Source organism: Mesocricetus auratus, unplaced genomic scaffold, assembly GCF_017639785.1.
Source record: "Mesocricetus auratus isolate SY011 unplaced genomic scaffold, BCM_Maur_2.0 Super-Scaffold_100022, whole genome shotgun sequence".
Lineage (NCBI taxonomy): Eukaryota > Metazoa > Chordata > Mammalia > Rodentia > Cricetidae > Mesocricetus > Mesocricetus auratus.
The window spans coordinates 1,910,630-1,930,691 of record NW_024429203.1 but is presented as its reverse complement, the minus strand read 5'-3'; the positions used below and the strand labels follow the sequence as shown (position 1 = coordinate 1,930,691).

General features: G+C 47.9%; 1 protein-coding gene across 7 annotated transcripts in view; it reads right to left on the bottom strand.

Annotated features, from left to right (window-relative positions):
- The window catches only part of Smarca4 (SWI/SNF related, matrix associated, actin dependent regulator of chromatin, subfamily a, member 4), a 95,207-nt gene that overhangs the window by 31,414 nt on the left and 43,731 nt on the right, over window positions 1-20,062 (bottom strand). For all 7 annotated transcript variants that reach the window (XM_013119376.3, XM_021232094.2, XM_021232095.2 and 4 more), the window contains exons 15-24: window positions 18,980-19,130; window positions 15,370-15,533; window positions 9,460-9,526; window positions 8,307-8,417; window positions 6,751-6,993; window positions 4,825-4,938; window positions 4,245-4,352; window positions 3,380-3,466; window positions 1,665-1,711; window positions 149-315 (exon numbers count right to left, since the gene is read on the bottom strand). In XM_013119376.3, coding sequence (XP_012974830.1) covers window positions 149-315; window positions 1,665-1,711; window positions 3,380-3,466; window positions 4,245-4,352; window positions 4,825-4,938; window positions 6,751-6,993; window positions 8,307-8,417; window positions 9,460-9,526; window positions 15,370-15,533; window positions 18,980-19,130 — 1,259 coding nt within the window. The remainder of the gene's footprint in view (window positions 1-148; window positions 316-1,664; window positions 1,712-3,379; window positions 3,467-4,244; window positions 4,353-4,824; window positions 4,939-6,750; window positions 6,994-8,306; window positions 8,418-9,459; window positions 9,527-15,369; window positions 15,534-18,979; window positions 19,131-20,062) is intronic.

The window sequence follows — 20,062 nt, the reverse complement described above, 5'->3', positions numbered from 1 at the left end:
ATGAGGACTCCAGAGAACAGGGGTCTAATCAAACAACTGCAGGCCTTCCTCCCTGTTCCAAGCAGCTAGGATTCAGTGTATCACTGAACTACAAGCCCATGTAACCAGGTCAGGAATGAATCTCTCAAGCACACTGCCTTCCACTCACCATCAAGCCTGAGGTATTTGAAGCCACGGTATGCAAAGTAGTCTTCCATGATAGTCATAAGGGAGGTCATTTGGCAGAAGAGTAGCACTTTATGGTTGGTTGCACGGAGTTTGGGTAGAATTCTATCAAGAAGTTCAAATTTCCCTGAGGCACGGTACAGGTCCAATCTAGTGCATGAAGGGAAGAGGTGAAAACATTCAGATGGTCAGTCATACATCTGTGAGCTCAATAACAGTTGCCCAGGAGATTCAAGGGCAAAGAGGTGGTTTCCCGAGCAGACCTACCCACAGCTACAGCTAAACTCAGGTTACTCTCAATCAGGGTACGACACTAGTGACCATGTACATGTCATTTTACCAGGCCGTAAAGAGAATAAATTGTGATTAAACATGATGTCCAGAGAACCAGGGAGTTGGCTCCTGGGTAAAGCATTTGTCCTGTAAGCCTGCTGACCTGAGTTACAGCCCTAGAACCAATGTAAAGGTAGAAAAAGAGAAAAGGCTCCAGAAAGAAACAATGCTGAGAGGGTGGATACGAGCCTGAGTTGCTCCCAGGATGCTGGGTCTGCCACCAGCTGGTTAGAAAGAACAGCTGACACTAGGTACTGGACTCTAGACTAAAGAATCCCAGGATTCTCTCATTTCCTCTAGCTTTAGACATGGGGAAACAGGCTGAGTGGCAGGGACAGTGGGATAGAGTAGTGTCTGAGATGTATTAAAAGCCATATGACATAAACACATACAGGTCCACAGGACTTTTTGAAGCTAGGCCTGCTGGTGCATTCCTGTAATCCCAGCTGCAGCAGGAGAGCATAAGACCAAAGACTATACAGGCCCTAGCTCAACATCAAGAGGGACAGGCGTGCACATAATAGTGAAGTACTTGACTAGTATGGTGAGGCCCCAGACCTAATCCAACCCAAGAGCAAAAGCATCATTGCCCTTCTAATCCCACATTATGCCCTTACAGGCAAGCAACGCAAGGCTGGAAATGTGACATCAACTTCAAGAATGTTTGCAACAAGGCTCTTGGTGACAATCTAAACCTGGTATCCAGGGATACCACTATGGACTTATAGAAATGTGGTCTAGAATCAAGCATGATATCACATACCAATGGTCCCAGCACTTGGAAGGCTGAGGCAGAAGGAATCCAACTCTTTCAGGAGGGAGATGATTAGCTATCCTGGGCTACATAGTTACATAAGAGCCCAGTCCACACGTTGAGACCACGTCCCAACAACCCAAAAGAAAGAGAAGTGGAGCCTGCGCATAAGGAAGCTGCAGGATACACTCTCACAGGGTATCAAGTGTACTTATGCAGAGTGGGTGGATTTAGACTCAGGTATTACAGAAGCCGTCTAGGGTTACATTGTGGGCAGCAGAGCCACGGTCCAGGAGGCCAGTCTGCCTCAGATACCAGGTAAATATTAACCACAGCAACAAAGCCACTGAACAAGATTACAGACCCCTCCTGGCAGACTGCTGCCCACCCCCAGAGCTGGGAAGCTTCTCACCCTTGCACGATGCCGCCGGTGAACCCCAAGTGCTCAGAAAAGGACTCCTGCAACAGGACAAGAGATGGATCAGTGCCAAGGCAGGAAAGGAAGGGGCTGCCCAGTCAAGCCCATGGTCCAGACTGCTACTGCAGAGGAATGAGAGTTCACACTGGTGGCCAATTGTGGCCTGCAGTGGCCCCAAGTCCAGATATGGATGTTGTTGGCCTCAGTGCACCAAATACCAACCCTCATGCTTTTCCTGGATGGATGGGAAGAAAACTACACAACACTGGGGCACCAATGTGAACACCTCAGACCACCCGGAGATGGAACTCCAAGGCATTGGAGGTCTATAACGTTCCTGAAACTGTACAGCAAGAATACAAACACATGTAAGCTTTTTTGGGAGCAAGAGTCCAGATTCTCCAAAAGCAGTTACTCATGATGACTGGGGACTGTGGCCACAGACTTGACTGATGTCCATGGCAGCTCTTTATAATCGGGTGTGAGAAACCCTGTCAGGGACATGTGCAACCTCAGCAGTAGGAACACATCCCAAGGGAGAAGGAGCTTTAGAGACATTTATTTTCAGCCCGGTGAGGGTTTGTCAGACACCTGTTGGAATGAGCACACCCAATGCCAGAGCATGTGCTTACACGTCATAATTCTTGGCTACATTCGCAGCAGCACTGATGCACACATACACATGCTAAAGACCAACAACAAAACTCAGTAGAGATAGTTCTATAGACGTGGCTAGTGAGAACACCTTAAGCCCCTTTTCATATGTTTTGTTTTTTGAGATAGGGTTTCTCTGTGTAGCTCTGGCTGTCCTTGAACTTACTCTGTAGAGCCAGCTGGCCTTGAATTCAAGAGATCCGCCTGTCTTTACCGGGACTAAAGGCTTGTACCACCATGTTCGGCTGTCTTTTTTGTTGCTTTGTTTTGAGACAGGGTATCTATATATAGCCATGGCTGTCCTGGAATTCACTACGTAGACCAGGCTGACCTCGAATCCACAGAGATCCATTTGTGTTTGCCCCCCCCAGTGCTAGGATTAAAAAAGTGCAGCACTATGCCCAGCTTCTTACATTGTTCTTTTTGTTGTTATTTTTAAGATTTATTTATTTATTATGTATAGTGTTCTACCTGCATGTATGTTTGCAGGTCAGAAGAAGGCAGCAAATATCTCATTATAGATAATTGTGAGCCACCATGTTGTTGCTGGAAATTGAACTCAGGACCTCTGAAGAGCAGCCAGTGCTCTTAACCTCCAGTCCCTCCTTAAGATATTCTCAAGGACATCATAAGGTCCAAGGAGACAGATGCCTTCATCCCTAAAACCCCTGCTGTACAATTATGAGGACCTGAGTTTGGATTCCTAGCACATAAGTAGAAGCCAGGCTTGGTGGCTGATGTGGGTACCAGCAGAGATGTGGAGGTGGAGGCAGATGGATCCGTGGAGCTCATTAGTTATTCTGTCTAGCTCTCCGTTCAATAAAAGACACTATCTCAATTAGTAGAGGAAGACACTTGACAACTTCTGGCCTTTACATACATGCGCGTACACACACACACACACACACACACACACACACACACACACACACACACACACACACACACACACACACACACACACACACACACACACACACACACACACACAGAGGCATCAGGGACAAGCAGCCCAGCTATGCCTGCAAGAGCTTGGCCCCTGGGCTGCCCCTCACCTCGATGTGCTGGAACATGTAGGGGTGGTTGCAGATCTTGCGCAGCTGCATGATAGTGTTCATCAGTGTCTTGGTGCCACCTTTGCCCTGCAGAGGCACATGAGACGGTTCAAAATGGGGTCCTGCTTTTGGAAAAGAAGGAGGTGGGCAGGGGATTGGGCAGAGTGGTAGGAGAAGGGCCCAGAGCAAGCGTTGTGGCAGGGCCACTGGGAAGAAGGCAGTGTGGAGTCCCTGAGAAGCCCCAAGAGTCGACCTGGCACATGAAATGAATAGATGCAAATGTGGCCAACAGCTTAGGGCAAGCACAGGCACTTTGTACAGCTGCTCTGTGCCAAGAAGGGAAGGAAGGAACACAATGCTTTAATGGACAGGTAAGAAAGGGGTAAAGAAATAGCCCAAGAGAATAACAGAGACATACCTAGGCCATGGTTGGGATGCTGGGTACAGACTAGAGGGATTGGTGCTTCCCTGTGGGACAAGCCCAGATGAGAGCAGGTGGAGGAAGACACTTTGCGTGCTCAAGAGAGGGCTGGCCTGCCCTTGTCACTCTTTCTAATGTCTGCTCGCCCTCAGTAATACCAAGAGGGAGACCACAGAGGCCACGACAGCTGCGATGGCTCTTTACCTGCTGAGTAAGTCAAGCTCCCTAGCAATATTCCAACTCTAGATCAGTCAGACCCCATGTTTCCTATAGTCATGAGGACAGCAGTGTCCCCCAGAGCAGTGGCTATTTGAATGCCTGAGGGGCAGGGCCAGGTGAGGCCTCTGGACAGGGTGCTCAATGCTCCGAATCCCATGGTGCTCTCGGATCCTGCCCCAACACGCACATAGACAGTCAGGAGGGGAACAGGGACATGGAACAAACCTTCTTGTCCTTCTCGGAGCCATCTGTCAGTAGCACACCTTTGGCCTGCATGTGACGGTAGAGCACACGCTGCAGGGCTGACATGTCACATTTGATGACATATTCCACCTGTGGAACAAACAGTGCTCTGAGGCTATATAATCTCAGACTGAGCTGCTTGTGCCACCAACTGGAGCCTTGTGACCAGCACTCTGCTAGGCTATGGGGTTGAGGGAGGAGCCCTGATAGCAGGGAGATTTGGAATGCTGAGAAGATGGAGGAGATTCTGAGCCAAAATGATTAAGCTGTTCACATTCTTGAGGGCTGCCATAAAATAAAGGCAAGCCAAGTGTGGCTGCATGGGGCAGAGAGCCCATACTACCAACAATGCTCAGGAGACCCACCCTGCTATGGACAAGGAGTCTGGGCGGGGACACAGCAAGCATGAGTGAGAGGGACTCAGTTCTTACACACTGCCCTGGCTTTGTAGCCCAGTGGTGTCAGTCACCACTCCAAGCCTGCTGGAGCAGGGCTAGGGAAGGATCACCTGACTGCCTTAACCCTGGAAACAGCCCTGAAAATGGCTTCTGCCAACACCTACCTTCTCAGGTAGCTGGGCTTCAACTTCCTTCTTGAGCCTCCGCAGCAGGAAGGGCCGCAGCACCTTGTGTAGGCGACGGATGATGAGGATGGTCTCCTCTTCATTCAGGTCCACCTGGGGGTCAGACAGTAATCACAGCACTGTCTCCAGAAGAGAGACACATGGAATGGGGCAGCTGTGTCATGGACAGCAGCTGACACTTGGAACCAGTGTGTAAGGTGGAGTGTCCTCTTCCTTGGGAAGGAAAACATTCAGCTGCCTTCCATGTAATTTACGTAATGGCTTAGGTACCATGCTCTCCTTAGGTCTCCAACCCACTCAAAGAACGCATGTAACTGTTGGTTGCTGGGTCTCTCTAAGTTGTTACCAACCGGTGTTCACAACTACAACATCAGCTCACTAAGGCACTCCAAGCAGGTCTGACCAGTGCCAAAGGCTGCTCTGACACCAGGGCCACAAAGTCCCCTCTCAGCTCAAGAGGAAGTACTGTGTAAGAAAAACTGTTTATTCAGGTCACCATTCTTCAGCTAACATTGTTGAACACATAAACTGTTTATCATTTACCTATCTGTGTTTTTGGCGGGGGATATATAACTCTCAAGGAGGTCACACTTGATTCTCTCATTCTACCTTATAAGTTCTGGAACTCAAACTCAGATCATCAAACACCTTTAGTTTCTGAGCCATCGTTAGCCAGGGTTCCATTTTAGTAATTTATTTATTTTTTTTAATTTATTCATTTAGCTGGGTGGCAGTAGCGAACAACTTTAATCCCAGCACTTGGGAGGATCTCTGTGAGTTCAAGGGCAGCCTGGTCTTCAAGGTTACATACAGAAGAGAAACCCTGTCTTGAAAAACAAAAACAAAAAAAAGAAAAAAGAAAAAAAGAAAATTTATTCATTTTTGGGTTTCGATAGAGGGTTCCTCAGTGTAGCCTTGGCTGTCCTGAAAATTGATCCAGCCACCTCTGAACCACCGAGCCCTACTCCTAGGGCTCCATTTTAAATAAAAATCAGGAAGGGGAGACAATTAAGATGCCTGTAGGAGTGAACCCCACAAAGCTATCTGCCCAACAGGGCGGGGTCAAGGTAGAGATAAAAGGAAGTGAAAGGAAAAGGGGCTTCCCTTTTTCTCCTGGAAGCCAGCCACACTTCTAACTCCTGGTCTGTGCGACTCTCTCTCTCTCTGGTAAATATATTGTTTTCCCTATATAGCTTCGAATATCGTTATAGATGCCTGAGCTTTTTTGTTGCTCTCTGGTTATTACATGAATTGGAAAAAATTTCAATTTCCCTTTCACAAGGCCTGTTGCCTCAGCATGCCTCCAAGGGGATGGGGAATGTGCGGATGAGGGCAATGGATGCCTTTCTACAACCTAAGAAGACCTTGAGAGGAACAAATGGCAGCTGTCATCAGCCTCAGTTTTCCCAGGCTCACTAGCTTCACAATGCATCTGGCTTGCTATAGGCTAGCCCCATAATATGGAGAATGTGGTCTACAGACTCAGTCCCACCTCACAGCACCTGCACAAGATACTATCTTTTTTTGGGGGGGAGGGGTTTCGAGAAAGGGTTTCTCTTGGCTTTGGAGACTGTCCAGGATTCCGCTCTTGTAGACCAGGCTGGTCTCGAACTCACAGAGTCTGCCTTCCAAGTGCTGGATTTAAAGGGAGACAAGATACTATCTGTAGAGTTCTTTGTAAACAATGTCAAAGCCTGACCCCTGCAGATGTCTTAACTACACTTTCTGAGTTCAGTGAGACCCTCACAGCAAGACCTGATCCTTGTGGAAGCTGCAGTCCCCACCGGAGTCCTGATGACTAACGAGCTCTGCTGCTGTGTGGCCAGAGGGTACACATGGTCAATCCGAGAGTAGTCAGCCTGGGATGGCTTCTCAGCAGCTATTTTTCACCCCAGGCAAGCTCACCTTCTCTCCTGTCATGGCAAAGGGTGCGTTGAACCACTGTTCGAAGGTGCTGCAGCTCTTGAAGATGGTGGGCAGCAGGAAGTTAAGCAGTGCCCAGAGCTCAGGTAGCTTGTTCTGCAGGGGCGTGCCTGTGAGAAGCAGGCGCCGAGGGGCCACATAGTGTGTGTTGAGGACCTGTGTCAGTTTACAGTGGTGGTTCTTCATGCGGTGGCCTTCGTCCACAATCATGTACTTCCAGCGGATCTGCAAGGCCCAGAGGAGGCAGTGAGAGGGCAGCAGGGCTGCCAAGGGGCCAGCATGTTCTCCAGCACATGAACTGGGGACACATGGGTGACGTGCTGTTTGTCAGGGGCACAAAGAAAAAAGTACTCTGGTTTTCCACACAGTTACAAGAAATAGTGCTCAGCACCTCACCCCATGATGGGGAGGTGTCTGGAACACTCACCACAAGAAGCCATGCCTCTGCAGCAGGAGGCATACAAACAAGTCTGAATGTGGCTTCCAAGCAGGGGCAATGCCAGACCCAAACCCCAAGGACAGAGTTAGGCAGTGTGATGCTTCAGGCAGGAGACCCAGGAAAATTCCTGGTTATGTCTCCTATGATCACAATGACTTCATCTCTCACAACAGGACTGTCCAAGGTACCATTTGAAGACACAGAAGCTTGGCATTTATATCAATATGAACCACTTCCAGAAAGCAAGAGTGTTTTCAGGGCCTCATGTATGGCTTGGGGTAGATGTGTTTTTGTACATTAGAGATGGGGCCCTGTGGAAGGCCTAAATGGTAAAGGCTGCACTGGAGGCAACTCCTTGGACCTTGGTCACCTGTCAAATTAGGAACCCACAGTGAGTACACATATTGCTAGTACCATGCAGGGAATCTGGTTATGGGCAGAGGGTACAACACCCAAGTGAGCTCTTTAATATTTCCTGCTGGAACAACAGCAATGAGGACCTAGCCCTGCTCCCCAGCTTCCATCCTGTCTATACCAGGAAAACAAGCCTGGACAAATAGAGATTGGGTAATTTCAGGCCACTTACAGCTGTCAGTAACATCAGGCAAGGCCACAATCTCCCTGGATAGGGGCCCCACTCTAGCCCAGCACCCTAATATACCTCCACCACAGTGCTCATCCTCAGTAGATCCCCAAGTGTGTACCAGGAACCACACTCAATGCTATGAGATAGTCCAATGAGGGAGAGGCCCACTAGGACCAAATAAAAGAGCCCTGTCTTAACTTGATAGGTCACTCAAGAAGATCAGGAGACAAAGTGAATAGGCTCTCTGCATAGAGGTTGTGGGAGATGGGTGAGGGGCATTTGTCCAGGTTCTGTGCAGAATCCTGACCTGACCCAGGGCTTGCTTAGGCTGTTGAGGGAACCAGGACACAGTTATACCCTGCACCAGTACACAGCAGCTGTGTTCTGCTATATGTGCAGATGAGGCACTGAGGGACTCCTTGCAAGGAGCTACACACAGATATGACATCAGGCATCAAGGTCCCTGACAGCCTGAGCTCTAGGCCTGCTGCCTCCTAGGTGAAAATACACTACCTTGGCCAGGATATGTTTGTCTTTGATGATATACTCATAGGTGGTCAACAAGACATTGAACTTCCCACTGCGAAGCTGGGGGACAAAAGCTCGTCTTGCCGCAGGAGAGCCCTGTAGAGACAGGATATAAATAGTTGAAACGCCTGAATAGTGTTACTGAAGAAGGAAAATGATCCTTGCCTAAAGCAGCCTGGGATTAGGCTATGCAAGAAAGAATGCTAGCTTGCTCTGACCCTGCCATGTAGAATACCAGCTGCAGGGGAGGAATAGTCAGGGGGCATCTTGGGAAACTACACGTCTACACCATCAACTCCCCTCTTCCTAGGGCACGGACTTAGGCCCCTAACCTGGCAACAGTCACTATAATCACTTCAGCCTCGTCCCTACTGCCTAGTCCCTCCTCATTTCTAGTCCCCCGTGTCCTCCATGGCTGCCTTTTAGACACATCAAGCTCTTACACACAGCAACAATGTCTCTGCACAGGGTGAAGAGCCTAAGGCAGAAGTAAAACAGTGCTATGCACTGGTGACTGTCCCCTTCTACCTCAGTTTCCAGTGCCCATGCCTGTGGGCTCAGGTTCCATCCCAATGCATCAGAGTTTTGTTGTTTTTCGAGACAGGATTTCTCTGTATGGCTTTGGAACCTGTCCAGGCACTTACTCTGTAGACCAAGCTGGCCTCAAATGCACAGAGATCCATCTGCCTCTGCCTCCCGAGTGCTGGGGCATCAGAGTTTTAACACGATGCTTGGCACAAGTCTGGCTAGGTACCTAGGACACTTAGCATCATGACACATCAATGGTCTATGTTCATTCTCTTCTCATATACAAATGTATTTTAACCAGAGTTCTGGTGAAGACAATTCTCCAGTGGACTCATCCATGTCTTCTTATGTATATTAAGATATATACTGCTGAAACCATGTTTTCACAAATGGAGCTTTTGATTTGACTTAAAAAAAAGTATTTATACAACAAAAGAAGCAACCATCCATTCTGTGTCACCACTAGTACCGCTTGTGCATCAAGTAAGCCCCAGGGCCAGGAGTCTTGTACCTCTAACACATATGGCTTCTCTTTGTGCTCCTTCGCCCTCCCTGCCCATGCCTGTGTCTCCTAACTAGTTGGAGGACACCTTTTCAGTCTGTGACGTACCTTATAGGAAACCTTGACCACTGAAGGGGCCCACTTGTCAAATTCATATGCCCAGTTTGACAGCGTCCTGAGGGGAAAGGAAGGGACAGTCAAGTTCTGGTGAAGCCAACAGCTCTCAATATTCACCACAGTAAACTCATTGTGAACCATGGGAACTTTGTGCACAGTGGTGGGAGAGGGTGGGGTGGTAGCAACCAGAGAAAGAAAGACACCCTGACCCAGATGGGAAGAACTGACACACACAAGGATACTGGGCCGGCACAGCTGGCCCAGGGCAGAGCCAGGAGCAGGTCGTAGACAGCCCACTGTATCCAGAGAGATCGTGGGCCCTTGGTGAATGAATGTGTGAGATAACTACAGATCTGCTGCAGCAACTGTGGCTGGCCTCCCAATGCCAGGGACTGTGTTTAACACATGGAAATGCAGGACACGTGATGATCCTGTTACCAACTAAGACCAAAATGGAAGCTATAGATGACACTGATCTAGGAGGGGGAAAGCAGGGGGTTAAGCAGAGATGGGGAGCACAGGGGAAGGTGTAGAACCAAGATCTTTTCTCAGACCTGAGAGCTTTTCTCCTTGGAGAATCTGGAAAGGATGAGCAAGAGAGAGAAATGGCTAAGGATTTCAAGATAAGAGTCTGCTCCCCAATTTTGATTTTCCTCCCAGAAACTCGACTCCTAAGAGGCCAATCAAATTACAGTCCAAGTTGCTGGGTCACACTGGTAAAGAGTTAACTTAGCCAGAATACGCTACTAAGGCTCTTTACTCTGCTATCCTTCTAGCAATCCAGGTGAGATGATAGAGACAATGTAGTCACTTCGCAACCTACAGACAGTTTTAACCAAGTAAGAGCAAATGAAAAGAAAACTTCAAGGCAGTGATGGCACACGCCTTTAGTCCCAGCACTTAAGAGGCAGAGGCAGAGGCAGAGGCAGAGGCAGAGGCAGGTGGATCTGATTTCAAAGGCAGCCTGGTCTACAAAGTGAGTTACAGGACAGCCAAGGATACTGTCTCAAAAAACAAACAAACCATGCTGTAAGCATTCATCTGTCATGTATGTAGTAGCATGGGGAGAGCCCCCCCCCCCCAGTGCACTGATACTTGGTACAGGTGAAAGAGCTGGCCCTGGGGTCACAGGAGCAGAAGGGCTGTCCCTACCCCTCACCAGCTGCAGTACTGGAGAGTGGCCTCTATCTGGGGAACACAGTGGAGCTGGCCCTTCCCTCATTCAATGTTGCAAGAGGTGAATTAGCCCAGGCAGTGCTGGAGAAATCACGCAGTTGGTAAGGACAGGGGAGAACTGGCAGGCTGACCAACCCTCCAGCTGCCCAGGCCCAGAACCAGGGTTATGACTTGGCCCGCCCCAGCATCGACCCCATCTGTGAGCTGTTGAAGCACTTGAAGGGACCTGACCCGCAGACCCAAAGCTGCAGGATCTCTACAACACAGGACAATAACAGGATATCCAAGAAGAGTACCAGTGAGGGCCCAGCACTGATAGTGATGTAGAAACCAGAGGCCTCGAACCAGACCAATGACTCTTTGCAATGAACACTTGCATGTAAATGACAATGGGGCTTACTGTGTGACTCGATGTGTCACACTCCACTTTCCAGGATGAGATTTTTCCCTTTCTCTTAAACTTTATTTTACTGGGGGTGGATCCAAAGGACAGGGAAAGGAATGTGATCAGATTGGATGATGTGAAAAACACAGAGTAAAAAAGTAAATAAACAAATAAAACTTAAAAAGTGAGGAGAAGCTAGAGAGGATAGCTCAGAATTTCACATTTACTGTTTGTTGGTTATTTGTTTTTTTGAGACAAGGTTACTTTGTGTAGCTGTGGCTGTCCAGGAACTCGCTCAAGACTCACAGAGCTCTGCCTGCAGACTGCTAGGATTAAAAGTGTGTACCAAAATTTAAAAAACCCAACCAACCAAAGTACACAACACTTCAGGAGCCTGGATGCCTGGCAGCACTGGGCCTACCACCCTATGCCCACCTATAAGGCTGCCCCTCAGGGAAGACTAGCCAGACCCCCTTGGCTGAGCTACTATGGTCTTCTTGCTCTTGAAAGCATAATGGAAGCCCGAGAAGAGCACGAAGAGGGAAGGCTTGAGGAGCATGCAGATCTTCAGTGGGAGGGAGCAAAGGCAGCATGTCATGAGGAGCCTGGGGTTCGGGACAGATACAAGAAGGTAAGGCAGGGAAGGAACTCACACAGGAACAGCAGTGCAGCAGGCAGGATGGGACAGATACTGAATGCTAAGACACTCCCCAGGGTACAGGGAGTGCATGTAGCCAGGAGGAGGGAAGAACAGCATGAACGAGTGCCTGGCCAGGCATCATCGGGAAAGACTGAGGAATAACGGCAGTAGAGTGCTGTGTGGTTTGACTGGCCCCATAGGCTATGTTTGAATATTTGGGCTCAGTAGCTCAAACTGTTTGAGAAGGACTAGGTAGGGCCTGATGTAAGAGGTGTGTCACTCAGGAGCTGGAAAGATGGCTCAGCCTCTAAGAGCATTGGCTGTTCTTCCTCCAGAGGACCCAGGTTCAATTCACAGCACCAACATGGTGACTCACAACTGTCTGTAACTCCAGTTCCAGAGGAATCTGACACCTTCACACCAATGTACATAAAAGTTAAATATTATTTTCTTTTTTTTTTTTTTTTTAGAGATCCTACTCTGTCCCCCCACCCTACTGGCACTGGAATTAAGCTTTGTGGCCCATATTCTTTTCTTTTAAAAAAGTGTGTAACTGGAGGTGAGCTTTGTGATTTCCAAAGCCCACATTATTTTCAGTATCTCTTTGTCTCATGCTTGTGGGTTAGTATGTGAGTTCTCAGGGGTTCCTGTCACCATGCCATTACTCTGTCACCACTAACTCCCCAAAACCCTAAGCCAAATTAAATGCTTTCTTTCATAAGTTGTCTTGGTTGTTCTGTCACAACAAAGTAAACTAACAAAGAAAGACAGGTTCTCACTACAAGCTGTGAGTCCCAGACAAAGCAGCTGTCCTGCAGTGGGAAGTGGTTGCTTACTGCAACTGACAGAGACTGCTGCTGAGGACAGCAGAAGACAAACAGCAACAGCAAGACAGGAGGAAGCCAGGAGAGTATCTGGTCTCCTATACCTATGCTTACAGGCAGCTTTAAGGTAGTCTCACTAACTGAATTCTGGTCTCTACAAGACCAAAAGGCACCTGAGTGGTTCCCCCTATCCCCTTCTTTTGTTTTTCTTGACACAGGATCTCATCCCAGACAAGTTTGAAACATCATGCAGCCCAGGATGACCCCAAACTTGCAACAATCATCCTGCTTCAGCCTCATGAGCAAGTACACAGTACAATTTCTAACACTGAGGCTCCTTAGGGAATGAGCTGATCCAGAATTGGGGCAGGAAATGGAAAGAGGAACCAGGGGAAATCAGTTAAGACAGAAAACAAGGAGTGTTCTAACCTCGGGTGGAGCCTGCTACTAGGATAAGAATGTCAATTAAGACTGGCCAAATCCCGGGCTGGAGAAATGACTCAGAGGTTAAGAGCACTGCATGTTCTTGCAGAGGTCCTGAGTTCAATCCCAGCAACCAGGCTAACAACCATCTATAATGAGGTCCTCGGGTACAAGCATGTACACAGATAAAAAACTGTATGCATAATAAATAAATAATTAAAAAAAAAGTAGCCAAGGCCGGGCGTTGGTGGTGCACGCCTTTAATCCCAGCACTTGGGAGGCAGAGACAGGTGGATCTTTGTGAGTTCGAGACCAGCCTGGTCTATAAGAGCTAGTTCCAGGACAGCCTCCAAAGCCACAGAGAAACCCTGTCTTGAAAAACCAAAAAAAAAAAAAAGTAGCCAAATCCCGACAATTGGAAAAACAAGAGAAATGAACCAGTGTTGATGCACAGGCCAAAGCATCAATAAACACATCCTCACTGATAACACATGGAGTGTCAAAAGGGAAGAACCCCAAACACTGCTCGCCTTTAATCCCAGCACTAGGGAGGCAAAGGCTAGGGATCTCTGAGTTTGAGTCCAGTCTGGTCTATCTACAGAAGGAGTTCCAGGACAGCCAATCTTACACAGTGAAACCCTGTCTTGAAAAAAAAAAACGACAACAATAGAGTAGTAGAGAAAACTACCAACACCCATGGGCATGATATGGGCAACAAAGGAGGGAAAATGAGGGTACTTCACCTCCACAGCCATGGGTACAGTCTAGTCATGAAAATCACAATGTACCCACAGTGAGGACAAAGCAGGAGCTGATGCAATACACATCCACACAGGCCTAGGGCACGGTGCAGTGGCAAACATCTGCTTAGCAATCTGAAAACCTAGCTCCATACACAGAAACTCAAACAAACAGTAGTGCAGAGGCATTCAGAAAGTTGAGGCAGAATCTTGAGCTCAAGGTCAGTCTTCGAGACACAGTGAGAGTCTGTCTTACAACATGAATGACAATAAAATTTATCACAGTCAGAATTATGGAAATATGGAGGAACCATGACCAGCCAGAAGCAAGGAGTCCTAACAACCGAGCCTGGACATGATACAAACATAAGAGCAAAAGTAGTGGAAATCCAACTGAGGTTAGCGTGCACTCTGGCACCATGCCAGAGATAACCCTCAACTGTGACAGAATCTTAGGAACAAAGATGTATATCAAAAGGAAACTGGAGGTAAGTGTGAGGCCTCAGTGAGTCTATGACTTGTCACAGACTGTTGAGATCCCATGCAAGGAATTAAGCAAATGGAAAGAGGCCTCGTGGAGAACTACAATGAGCACCTGAAGAAGGAGTCATGAAGGCACAAAGCCGTGTTTGGAACAATCACCGCAGGCAGGACTCGCACCGTGGTGGCTGTGATGTCTGCAGCAGCAGAGGAAAGGAGCATCAGGTAGAGCCTGGTGGCTACCACTGGACATTTAGCCAACAACAAAGGAAACCCTCAGGATGACAGTAGAGCTGGCTGGAGGGTACCAAGTTGGGCCAAGGTTATCATCTTCTGTGCAAAAACACAGTAGCTTCTGCTGACATATGGAGTGGGTAGAACATAATCCCAGAGACTTGAGACAAACCCTCACCAAGTGACAAGCTTCCTGCCGTGGTCTCAAACGTGACAGTTTGTAAAGAACTAAGATTTTAGACCAGTGGCTCTGGATGAACATATGATAGTACTGTCACGGGCTGCACTCCAGGTTGAGGCCTAGTCACAAACAGAATCAGACTTACCCCAGGTCAGGGACTGACTCAGGGACTCAAGTGCAACCTAGCCTGGGCCAATGAGAGCTAGCCCAAGGGAGGGCTGAGGCAAATGAACCGTTTTTTTAAGGCAACAGATTTCCAGACCTGCTGAAACCAAGAAGTGGTGAGTGGTAGAGGATGTGAGATACATAAATGCAAGCTGGGCACCTATACTGTTTATGCTCAGCTGAGATGTGATCCAAGAGGATGCTGTGCCCTACACAGGGCACAAAGAGAAAACAAAAGCTTTGGCTTAATAGAACAAACAGTAACCCTACCACTCTCCCAGGAAAAACAAGGGGCCACTGAAGAAATCTTTTAAGAGTTGACCCATGGGATATGGGTGGGCTCCACACACCTGCCCTCAAAGCTAGAGGCAGATAGCAATGGGCTGACATGTGTCTCCCAAAGGGGTGTACTGCAGTCCTCATACGCAGGAATTCACATATGACTGATGCAGTGTCTCATCCTATTCTGTATCTAAGAGACAACCATGTAAAGACAGACAGAAGGTGCCCACAATGTGAAGACAGGTGGAAGGAGGCCACAGAGAGGCTCCAGACCAACCCTACGGCACACTCTGGACAATCCACTTCCACTCTGCAGGAAAAAGAAACCCCTGCTGCACCCAGGCTGTGAATGGAGTCAGGCTCATACATACGAGAGAGGCACAATGATGAGGAAGGGCCCGTTGATGCGCTTGTGCTCCATGAGGTATGTGATGAGCGCGATGGTTTGGATGGTCTTTCCCAGCCCCATCTCATCAGCCAGGATGCCATTCAGGTTGTTGTTATACAGGGACACCAGCCACTCCAAGCCCTTGATCTGTAAGGGCAGAAATGTGAGGACCACATACACAAAGCAAAAATGCCACCTGCATCTATCTGTCCTGGACTATGCAATTTTCCTGCTGTGCTCACCCAAGCCACACTTGTAAAAGCACAGACGACTGTGCTAAAAATGGCTACAACATTTTTATCATTCATTCATTGTTCTTTGAGGCAGGGCTTCACTTGGCTGTCCCAGAACTAGCTTTTGTAGACCAGGCTAGCCTTGAACTCAGAGATCTACCTGCCTCTGTCTCCAGAGTACTGGAATTAAAGGGTGCGCCACCACCGCTCGGCTACTTACTTTTTAATGAAAGCTGTCTCACAGCATTTACTGCCAACTGACAATAATGCAAGAGCTATGCTCCCATCAGAAAACACCTTTAAACCACTGCTGACTTCTCCATCACTGGTAGCTAGAACACACTGTAGCAGAGTCACAGGCTCCCGTTAGCATGATCCAGCTCAGCTGCTTTCTTCCCTTTGTTGCAGACTGAATCTCTTCTGTATCATGTACTGTGTTCATCCAAACCACTAACCCAACCCTCTCTCTATATATCCAATTGCTCATAAAGTATGCCTGAATCCCAGATCACTTTTACAAGCATCTGAAGATGAAGCTGGTAGCTGCACCATTATATTCTGGTCCTGGCCAAGCTATGCCACAGTGGAGGTCACAGAGACCACATGAATGAGATGTCATTTATTTATTAGTTAACTGTCTTAGACTTATTTATTTCATTATTTTATGTGTATGACTATTTTGCCTGCATTACAAATGTGTGCCTGGTGCCTGTGGAGGACAGACGAGGGTGTTAGATCCCCTGGGATTGGACTTAAGAGATTTGAGCCACCATGTGGGTGCTGGGAATCAAACCAAGGTCCTTTGTAAAAGCCACACTGTTCTTAACCAACTGACCCATCTCTCCACACCTAAATACTTTAAGACAGGCTTTGGTGCATGGATTAGGAAAGAAAGAGAAGCTCAGAAGTAAGATGTGCTCAAGTATGGGTATGGGTCACCCACAACTTCTGTTTTTAACGTGTGCGATGTACAGGCCATGTGTGCATCTATCCATGTATGCATGCTATATGGAGGCAAGATGTTGTATATAAGTGTTCTATGCTCATTCCCAATTTCCTCAATATTTACTGAGGCAGGATCTCTCACTGAACTCAGAACTACCTAGCCAGCTGGCCCCAGACATGTCTCCACCTCCTAAGTACTGGGATTATAGGTAGTCAGTCACACTACCTGCCTGGCTTTCATATCAGTTCTAGAGGTCTGAATTCTGATCCTCATTCTTTGGTTTTTCACGACAGGTTTCTCTATGTAGCTCTGGTTGTTCTAGACTAGCTCTATAGACCAAGCTGGCCTAGAATTCAGAGAGCTACATGACTATGCCCCCCAGTGCTGGGATTAAAGGTGTGTGCTACTACTGCCCGGCTCTGATCCTCATTTCTAAGTGGCAAGTGCTTTATCCACGGAGCTATCTCCCTAGTCCTCTACCTAAACCCTCATTCTCAGGTGTGTGACAGGGTGCGGAGGTACAGTAGACAAACAGTGCAAGTAACTAGCCCTCAGCAGGCAGCAGCACTGCCTGGCACAGATCCATGCACCACAGGAAAGCTTATCACTCCATGTGATACTTCAATGCCAGAGTCATTAGGGCTTCAGGGGAATATGAGATGAAAAAACATCCAATGACCAACACCTATCTAAACATCATGATAATGTTAATAAGTAACAAAAGGCTGAAGAGGCAGTCAAGGATACACCAGTCCCTGGGTTCCAGACTCAGCACCACACACAAATTTATTATGTAGATGTATTACACGTGTGTGCACTTGTGTGCCACTCAAAGAACAACATGCAGAAGTTATGCCTTTCACAATGTAGGTGTAAGGCACTGAACTGAGACCCTTAGGCTTGCCGGCAGGCACCATCACCTACGGAACGATCTTGCAGTCTCCTCCCAAATGCTGTTTTTTATTTTTTTGTTTTGTTTGTTTGTTTTCTGGGACAAGTCCTGGCTGTTCTGGAACTTCCACTGTAGACCAGTTTGGCCTCAAACTCACAGAGATCCACCTGCCTCTGCCTCCTGAGTATTGGGCTTAAAGGCATGCAAAACCACTGCTCAGCTGACTTTTATTTTGAGACAAGATCCCACTATATATCTCTGGCTAGATGAAGCTCACTATGTAGACCAGGCTAGCCTTAAATTTACAGAGATCTACCTGCCTCAGTCTCCCAGTTGCTGGGATTGAGGGTATGTGCACCACGTCAAGCTACAGACATGTGTGTGTGGGTGTGTATGTGCGTATTTGGTTTTTTTTTTTGAGAGAGAGTTTGTGTGGTCTTGCGTGCCCTCAAACTAACAGAGATCTGCCTGCTTCTGCCTCCCTAGTGTGGGGATTAAAGGTGTGTACCACCACTGCCCTGTTCAGACTTATTTTTTTTTCGAGACAGGCTTTCTCTGTATTGTTTTTGAGGCTGTCCTGGATCTAGCACTGTAGACCAGGCTGGCCTCGAACTCACAGAGATCCGCCTGCCTCTGCCTCCCGAGTGCTGGGATTAAAGGCGTGTGCCACCAACGCCCAGCTCAGACTTATTTTTTTAAGCAGAGGATTTTCCAAAGCATGGAAGATTTCCAATTGAAAACACAAGAAAAGGAAGCTGGGACATTTATTTTTATACATTAGATAGGACCTGTGCAACCTATAATGATTTTAATTACACTGGCCTGTGGAAAGTTCCAGTGAATGCTGATTTGCCTCTGGAAGCCACATGGACACACAGTCTCAGAGTTCTCTTAGGGAGAGTGTGCAAGAACAGAGGCTACAACCAAACAAAAGCAGGAGGACATAATCTCTGGATGGAGTGAGCTGGCTCCCTTTTGGAATCTCAGAGATGAGGCTGTACTACCCGACATGGAAAGAGAATTTCCCTGTCTGGGAACAGTTAAGAGCCACAGTCATCTCGCCCTCATAAAAACCCTCCCACAGGAAGGGCCATTCCTCTGTTGCCAGAAGAAAGTCCTGCTTAGAGGTCTAGGTGGCAATGGGTCTGAAGCATGACACAGAGCAAGGCCCATGTGGACACTGAGAGGCTCTCTAAGTCCTTCATGCACACAAAGCTGCTCTGCCTGGTGAGAGCGCACCTGGTGGCTTACTGAAGCTTTAATACCTTCTGGCAGCTAACCTATGTGGCTATAGCTGCTGTCTGGGTATAGTGTTATACACCTTTCATTAAGCAGAGGCATAGCTGTTGAGTTTGAGGCCAGTTGGGTTTACATAGTGAGTTCCAAGCCAGTCTGGGATACACAGTGAGATCTTGTCTCAGAGGAAACAAAACCAGATGTGAAAATTGTGATTCTTCAGGAAAAATGAGTGTTGACAAAGCCAACAGCCGCCACCCAGTCTCCCTGCTGCCTCCTGTCTTACCTGGTACTGTTTGAGGACACCGTTGACCATGAGAGCTGACTGCTTGTCTACTCTCTCTGTGACAGCATGGGCCACAGCATAGTAGGACTGCAGTCCACGAGCAAGGGCCTGGGACACACCGTACTCATCGTCCACATCTTGCTTGGCGTTCCTGGAGGGGGGCACAAGCTGAGTGAGGATATAAGCTCTTGTCCATGACAATGTACTGCCAGTAGTTTGAACTAGCTGCCTATTCCTGTGACTCACTGACTACAAACTGCAGGGAACACACCTCTGACACAGGCTGGTGAAGCCCATGCCACTCACTATGACAGAGACACTGGTGCTAGGGAGCAGCTACTCACAGAACCAGCACTTTGTACCTGGGAGCAGCACTTGAGATCCAATCTAACTCGCTTTGCTGCTGCTACCATTTACCATTATCTTCTTGACACAGGGTCTCAGTATGCAGCCCTGGCTGACCTTGAATTTGTCATCATCCTGTCTAAGCCTCCCATTTCATGATCTGGTTCAAGAATGTTTTCTTCATTTTACTTTCTGAGCTTTTAAGAAACCATTTATTGCTGGGCAGCAGTGGTGCACGCTTTTAATGCCAGCACTCGGGAGGCAGAGGCAGGCAGATCTCTTTGAGACCAGCCTTGTCTACAGGAGCTAGTTCCAAGACAGCTCCAAAGAAACCCTGTTTCAGAAAAGAGAAAAAAAAGAAAAAGAAAAAGAAACCATTTATTTGTGCGCATGTAGGGGTATACACAAGTCATCACATACATGTAGAAGTCAGAGACAGCTCACTTCTTCTATGACGTGGGCTTTGGGGACCAACTTCAGGTTGCCAAGCTTAGAATCAAGCATGTTTACCAACACAGCCAGCCATCTCACTGGCCCTTCACAACTCTTTTTTAAGACAGGGTCTCACTATTGTAGCCATGGCTGGCCTGAAACGAGCTACACAGATCACATTAGCCTTGAACTTGTTGCAATCCTGCCTCCTGAGTATTGGCATTATAGGCATCCACTTCATTCCTGGTACCAGAAATCAAACTCAGGTGTTCTGCCAGAACAGTATGCCCTTTTAATTGCTGAGCT